The 7,520-nt window shown below is 41.5% G+C and overlaps 1 protein-coding gene across 1 annotated transcript; it reads left to right on the top strand.

Moving 5' to 3' along the window:
* The first annotated feature begins 1,764 nt into the window (after window positions 1–1,764).
* On the top strand, window positions 1,765–5,881 carry LOC110102931. The gene is made up of 5 exons (XM_020831451.2): window positions 1,765–1,867; window positions 2,259–2,728; window positions 2,788–3,495; window positions 3,587–4,000; window positions 4,052–5,881. Exons 1-5 carry the CDS (start codon window positions 1,765–1,767, stop codon window positions 5,879–5,881), a joined length of 3,525 nt encoding a protein of 1,174 aa, XP_020687110.2.
* Window positions 5,882–7,520: the final 1,639 nt, after the last annotated feature.

Here is a 7,520-nt window from a genome sequence, read left to right as displayed (position 1 = left end):
GACACTGCAATGTTTGGAGCTCTTGGTGAAATGCCGGATGTATTGATGCAGGCTGAGGTGATGGAGTCTGAAGTGAAGGGGGAGCTTGTCTCATCTGGTTGTGCTGAGGTAAGGAATATGATGGACAATCTTGTGTTTGAATCAGATACTTTTCATTTTACTTTTGGTGGGATGAAAAATCTGGAGGATCTAAAGAAGAGAACAGCGGAAGGCTACGTTTTGGATACCAGAGGGGATAATGAAATTGTTAAACCGAGGATTGATTTTGGTGTCCTTGGTAATTTACCTGAGGTGCAAAAGGATGATCTGGTAGCTAGGGGTGATCGGGTTGATATGGTTGGCAGTGATGGTTTTAAATTGAGAGAGGGAGCTTCAACTGTTTGGGGAAATGCCTCTGTAGCTAATGTAGCTACTGTACAGCCGAGTGTGGTGCCTGGGGTGTCTAGACCAGTGAAGAAGGAAGTGGATGAGATTAAAGCAGCGGCTAATGCATGGAAGAAATTTGTTCCTGTGATGTTAAGCTTGCAGGAGGATGTTGACAATTTTTTGACAGAAGATGGGCTTGTGCGGCTGAATTTGGATAAAGCTAGGGGAAATGTTCGTAGGCTTGACAGAGCTATAGTTGGTAGTTTGTTGGGACGTAGATTGCAATCCTGGGTTGTGCAGAATGAACTTCAAAGGAAATAGGGTCACCTTGGCTTAATGCAGGTTAATCCTATGGGAGCAGACTATTTCTTGTGTTGGTTTGAGAATAAAGAGACAAGGGATAATGTGTTGATTGGAGGACCATGGTATATTGCAGGCCAAATCATTGGGATAGAACAGTGGACCATTGTTTTATCAGCGAATTCTAGGAGAAGGTTTTCATCGCCTGTTTTGATTAGGCTTCCTAACTTTCCATTGGAGTACTGAGATGAGGCTAACTTAGCTAGGCTGGCTGCTGGGGTTGGGGAACCTCTTTTTATGGATGAACAAACCAAGTTGTGGAATAGGTGTGCCTTTGCACGCATTTGTGTTAGACTAGATTTGTCAAAAAGGCTTTCTAAAGGTCTGTGGGCACAAGGGTTGGAAGGAACTTTTTTCCAACCAATTGAGTATGAGGGGATTCCTTTAATTTGTTTGAAATGTGGGAAGGTGGGACATAAAGCTGATGTTTGTAAGGAGAAGTGTGATATGTCTAAACAACAAGGAGTGAAGGATCCTAGTGAGCTGGAACAAAATGCTGGCAAAGGATGTGGGCCTTCGGTTTATGGTGAAGGTAAAATAATTGATGGGGATAGCTTTTCTTGTGTGAAGGCTTCAGTTATTGATAAAGATATGGGGGAGTGGACTTTTGTAACAAGAAGGAGAAGACCCAAAAATACTCGTGCTGGGTACAGAACAGAAGTGGGTATGGTTAAACCTGATACTCAGGTTTCTACAACCAAGATGGCTTGGAGGGAAGTTAATAATAATCAGGTGGAGGTTGGAAATGCTAATATGCATAAGGCTAAGGCTAATGAACTGGGCAAGATGCCAAATATTGTGAAGGGGCAGGATGAATTTTTTCATTCGGCGGATCAAAGTCAAGGTGTAAATCAGTGGCAGATGCAGATGGGAAATTCGGGTGGCTTGATTCATCCTCATGTTGAAGTACAATCTGTTTTGAAGAATCTAGATGAGATGTTGTGGGCAAAGGCAAGGATTGGTATGCAAAGTGTGGATCAGGTTTCTGCGGGTAGGCCTGATGGATAACCTCTGATTGTTGGCTCAGTTTCCTTGCCTATGGTGAAGAAGAAAAATTGGAGAGAACCAAAGGATTCCCCTGCTCAGCTATTGGCTCCTAGAGCTCTGAAGTTTTCTGATGCTAAAGCCGGTGTGATCAAAGGTAAGAACAAGAAGGATAGGGACTCTAAGAGTGTCATACTAAGGAAATGACACTTATTGGCCTTCTTCAGAAGTTGCCTGGTAGAAGGAGAAGCAAAAATTTGAAGAATGAGGTGGCTTCTACATGCATTGAACAGTTTGTAAATGTTGTGGATAAATTTATTGACAGTAAGCTAAAGGTGGTGGATCTTGCTGATCAATGGCAAGATGTTTTTTCTGAAGTTTTTTGCAGTGGGGACGCTTCCCCTTTGGTTTTTAATGCTTAACATCTTATGTTGGAATTGCAGAGGTGCTCATAAGAGGGAGATGGGCAATTACTTACGACAACTCATTGGGGAGAATAATGTTAACATTATTCGGTTGCTTGAAACTAAAATGGAATCTTTTTCCAGGTTGGATATTGATAGGTTGGTGGGAAGAAACTGGGATTTTACTTTCCAACCATCTATTGGAAGAGCTGGTGGGATTTTGGTGTTGTGGAAGTGCAAGATTTTGGTGTTGTGGAAGAGCAATGTGGGTTCCTTTCATGTCTTTTTTTCATAATGACCAATGCATTATGGGAAGGTTTAAAGCTTCCAGTGATATTGAATGGGAGATAGCCATTGTCTATGCTAATAAAGACAGGTATATCAGGAGGCAAATCTGGGAGGGTATTACTCAAAATCATAGGCTGGATTCTTGGCTTCTAGTTGGAGGTGATTTTAACTGTATCATGGCAAAGGAGGAAAAGGAGGGTGGGAAGCCTGTCAAATTTTCTGTGGCACAAGTGAGATGGGAGATTTTGTGGCAGCCAATGGGTTGGTCGATCCTGGGTTCTTGGGCCCGGCTTTCACTTGGACCAACAATAAGGATGCAAGAAGTCGTATTCTTTCTAGACTGGATCGGTTTCTGATTAGTTCATCAATTTTGGATTCTTTCCAGGGATTGAAGGTTAAGCATCTCACGAGATTAGTTTCGGATCACTATCCTATTCTTTGTTCAATTCAGGAAGGTTGGAGGAGGACTTATTCTAGTTGGATAAAGTTTGAAGATATATGGACTAGCTATCCGATGGCTCGTCATTTGGTGTGGGAGAAGTGGAAGGTGCATGATGTTGGTAATGAGGCATATAAATTACATAAAAAGTGCCAAAGGACCTTGAAGGCACTCTTTTTTTGGAGTAAGGATAAGTTTAAGAGGTTAAAACAACTAAAGAAGGAGCTGGATGGGGAGATCAAAACCTTACAGGAGTTGGAATGCTTGCCGAATGGTCTTTCTGATATTCAGGCTGAGGCTTTGAGATATAAAGTTCAATTACTCAAGAGCATGTTGGCTCGTATCTCGATCTGGTGGAAACAACGTGCAAAAGCCATATGGATCGATCAGGGAGATGAGAATACTCATTTCTTTCATTCCATGGCTTCAGCTAGGAGAAGATCCAGTCATATTCATGCTATGAAACAATCAGATGGAGTGCAAGTAACTGATCAAAGGGACATCTCTAAGGTGATTCATGCTTATTTTGAACAGAAATGGAGTGGGAAAATCATTATGGAGGATGGTTGGCCATCACTTGATTCTCAGATGTCTTGTATGGAGCGGTTTGTTGGAATTCTAGATTGTGATGTTTCTAAAGTGGAAATATGGAAGGTTGTATGCAATTTGTGCCGAAATAAGCACCAGGAAGAGATGGGATAACAACTTCCTTTTTAAAGGCTTTTTGGGTATAGTTGGTGAACAGGTTACATTATCCTATTTGGAGTTCTTTGCAATGGGGGTTATGAATCCAGAATGGAAGGAGACGGTGGTAGTTTTATTGCCTAAGGTCAATAATCCTGAACTTCCTTCTAATTTCAGACCTATCAGTCTATGTCAAACTATATATAAAATTGTTGCAAAAGTGCTAGTTAACCGGTTTAAAGATATTTTGCCTCTGTTAATTTCTGAAGAACAAGCAGCTTTTGTCCAAGGGCGTTCGATCTCGAACCATTGTTTATTGGGACAGGAAATCATGAATAAATTTAAGGTGTCCAAATCAGCTAAAGGGTTGCTTGCGATGAAAGTTGACATGGAACAAGCATATGACAGGATGACCTGGAAGATGCTAGAACTTGTTTTGAAGAGGATGGGATTTCCCCCAAGGTTTTGCTCTTGGGTGTTAAATTGGGTTACTGGCCCTCGATTTTCTATTTTGGTGAATGGATAGCTTACTGATGGAATTGTGGCTGAATGTGGGTTTCGGCAGGGGTGCCCGCTTTCACCATATTTGTTTATTCTGTGCTCGGAGCTGTTGTCGTTGCATTTCCACCAAAATTTCCTGGAGCTTGGAGTGCACATCAGTGTGGGGGGACCTCCTGTCTCCCATCTTCTTTATGCTGATGATGTTTTAATTTTTGTAGGTGCTACTATTCCTAATGTTAAGAAGATTATGACTATCTTGAAGGATTATTGTTCATGGACGGAGCAAAAGGTCAATAATAGCAAATCTGCTATTATTTTTAGCAGGATGACTAATTCAACTACCAAAAACCGTCTGGCTAAACTTGCTGGATGTCGCAAGGTGGAGGAGATGGAATACCTTAGGATCAAACTCACTTTGAGGAAGTTGAAGAAAGCAGATTTTGGACCACTGATTCTAAAAGCTCGGGCAAATACGTTAGCTTGGGGAATCAGGCATTTATCATTGGCAGGGAGAGTAACACTTATTAACTCAGTGTTATTGCCTTCTTCTATTTATTTGATTACCCACACTATTGTTCCAAAGAGTGTTTTAAATGAGGTTGAGAAGATTTGCTGTGGTTTTCTTTGGGATAAGGATTCTAATCACAGAGGATTGCACTATGCTTCATGGGAGAACATATCAAGACCGAGAAGATTGGGGGGTCTCGGGTTTCATGCTAGTAGCAACTGGATATCTCCCTTAAGGGCTAGAATTACCTGGGAATTCTTATCAAAGCCATCAAATTTGTTCCAGGAATGTATGAAACATAAATATGGAGATTGGCCGTGGATGGTAGAACACAAATGTGGAGATTCTAATGGCTGGAAGGTTATTTGCAATGGTGCAAATAGTTTGGCTAATTGTGTTCGTTGGAAGGTGTGTAATGGAAAGGAGGTGGATGTTTTAGAGCATATTTGGATATATGATAAGGCTATTGCTTGCTGGCCCACCTTCTGTGACTCTGGAGCTATTGAGGGATGCAAGGTTGAGGAGTTTCTTATGGCTGGAAGGACCTGGAACAAGGAAAAACTATTGCAGTATTTTGGTACAAGCCTAGTGGAGAAAATCTGTGATGTTAAAATCTGGGTTGAGTTAAATGTAGATTCTTTGGAACCCATTAAAAGTACGCTAGGCTTATCAATTTCAGCTATGTGCTATAATAGTTTGTTCCAAGAAGATGATGATCCTGATTGTAATATTTTGAAAATTGGCTTGAGATCCCCTGAAAGATTATTCTGGTGGAGAATTTATAAAGACATGATTCCAACTGGGATTTGGCTGCATGGATGTGGTTTAGGGGGAGATCTCATGTGCACGATTGGATGTAATAAGCTTGCAGATATGGAACATATCACAACTAAGTGTAAACAGCTATTGGAAATCCTGAAGTGCTTAAACGGGTGGGGGTTTTCTACCCCACGGTTTTCTTCTTTTGATGACGTGCAGGTGGCGTTGGGGAGAAATAATTATCACAAGGATCAGCAAGTAGTATTGTATTGTCATGCTGTTTATGCTAGTTGGGTTAACATAAATGTTATCAAACATGGCAAGGCTAGGTCCACTCCTATTGTGATGGCTGCTAGTATTTTAGAATCCATCAAGCAGAAGTTTTTTTCTACTAGCCTAGAGCAACGGTTCACCTATCAATCCTTTGGATTGTCTTGTTCTTTCTCTTGGTGTGCCCCCCCTACAGGTTGGTTGAAGATTAATGTGGATGGAGCTCTACTCAGATCAAATGCTGGAGAGATTGGTATTGTGATAAGAGATAGCTTGGGCAATCTGGTGGTTGCAGCTGGATGGAACATTACTCATTAGGATAGCACCCAAGTGGAATTATTGGCATTCCTTTATATTGAGAAGCTCCATCAAGATTGGATGTTTGAAGTAGATGGAGTTGTTATTGAAGGGGACAATACAAGTGTGGTGAATCATATGCATAGGTTTTTGCAAAAGGAGTTATAGAGACATTATTCTAAGGAGGGAGATAGTTTAAATTGGTTAATGTCATTCCAAAAGGTCATATTTTTACATACTTATAGAAGGAACAACATGGCAGCTCATTTTTGTGCCCAAAGGGCAATTGAGGACAACTTTGTGTGGGACATAGGAGATAGACAGGATATATGTATTCCTCAAGAATTTTGGATATTCTTGAGGATGATAATTGTTCTTTTTCTTTTACCTAAAGGTCAGTTGACCTTTATTTATTTTACTTGGTTGTAATTGAGTTTTAGATGAATGCAAATGCAAAAGTTCAGCTGGACGATATGTCCAAAATCAGAAACCTGAATTAGGGCAGCCTCATTAAGGCAGCCGTCATTAGCGGATCAGCTTGGACGATACCTGTATCGGTCAGGACGATAGTCTAAATTTAGAAAGAATCAGCCACCATAATCAGTTTAGGAATTCTTTGTTTTAGGAAATCATCCAGGACGATATTTATATCGTCCAGGACGATCTAACTCAATTATGCCTAAATTGATCTGGTATCTTTGGAAAGCATTAATGGTTGATTGATACGATCACATCGTCCGGGACGATCGCCTGATCGGCTGGGATGATGTTCTGCACGATCTACATCGGACAGCTCAAATTTAGAGCGATGATCAGGATGATTGAAATCCGTTTTAAATTAATCGGCCTGGGCGATCGTGATATCGGCCAGGACGATGTAACCAATTTTCTTCTGATTGTCCCAAATCGTCTCAGACAGATGAGCTAAATTTGTACTGATCGGCCAGGTCGATATACCTATCATCCTGGACGATAATGGCGGCATCTTGCATTAATGAGCTTATTTTGAGAGCTTCTATTTAAGCTATGGCAAGGCACTTTGTAAGTGTCTTTGGCAGCCATTGTAGCTTCGTTCTTGTGGGGGAAACTAAAAGAGAGAGCTTGAAAGGGAGAGAGGAAAGGGTGGAGTTTGAGAGAGGGAGAAGATCCTGTGAGGGGGAGGAACTCAAGGGAGTGTGGTGGGGGATCCACACGGTTGCTCCGGCAAACTCGCACCTTAGTACCATCGGATTCAAGGCTTGTCTCGAGGTAACTTACCAAAGAAGAAGATCTCTTTTGTGTCAAAGGACCCGGCGACTCTGCCGCACCGGGGAAGGTGGAAGTGATTTTGTAAGGGCTTCTCCGCCTAGCCGTGGGGGCTAAAGGAGAGACACTAGTTTAGTGCAATACTTGGGGAGTGCCTCTAAGGAGTGGACGAAGGTCAAGGTTTGACCGAACCACTATAAATCCGGTGTGTTCTTTCTTTTTACTATTTCCGCGTTTTAAATTCCGCATTTATTATTGTGGTGATTTGGATTGTGTTTTGGTTTTAAAATTTTCCAATTCACCTCTCTCTTTAATTAGCTTGGGACTAAGTTCAAGAGGGCCTAACATCCCGAACGAACTTTCAATGCTCTCTGAGGGGATTAACTGACTTGATCGTCCCGTACGAACATGGTTC

The sequence above is a fragment of the Dendrobium catenatum genome, unplaced genomic scaffold (genome assembly GCF_001605985.2).
Source record: "Dendrobium catenatum unplaced genomic scaffold, ASM160598v2 fragScaff_scaffold_315, whole genome shotgun sequence".
In the NCBI taxonomy this organism is placed as follows: Eukaryota; Viridiplantae; Streptophyta; class Magnoliopsida; order Asparagales; family Orchidaceae; genus Dendrobium; species Dendrobium catenatum.
The sequence above is the reverse complement of the archived record's forward strand: the minus strand, read 5'-3'. Positions and strand labels throughout refer to the sequence as shown.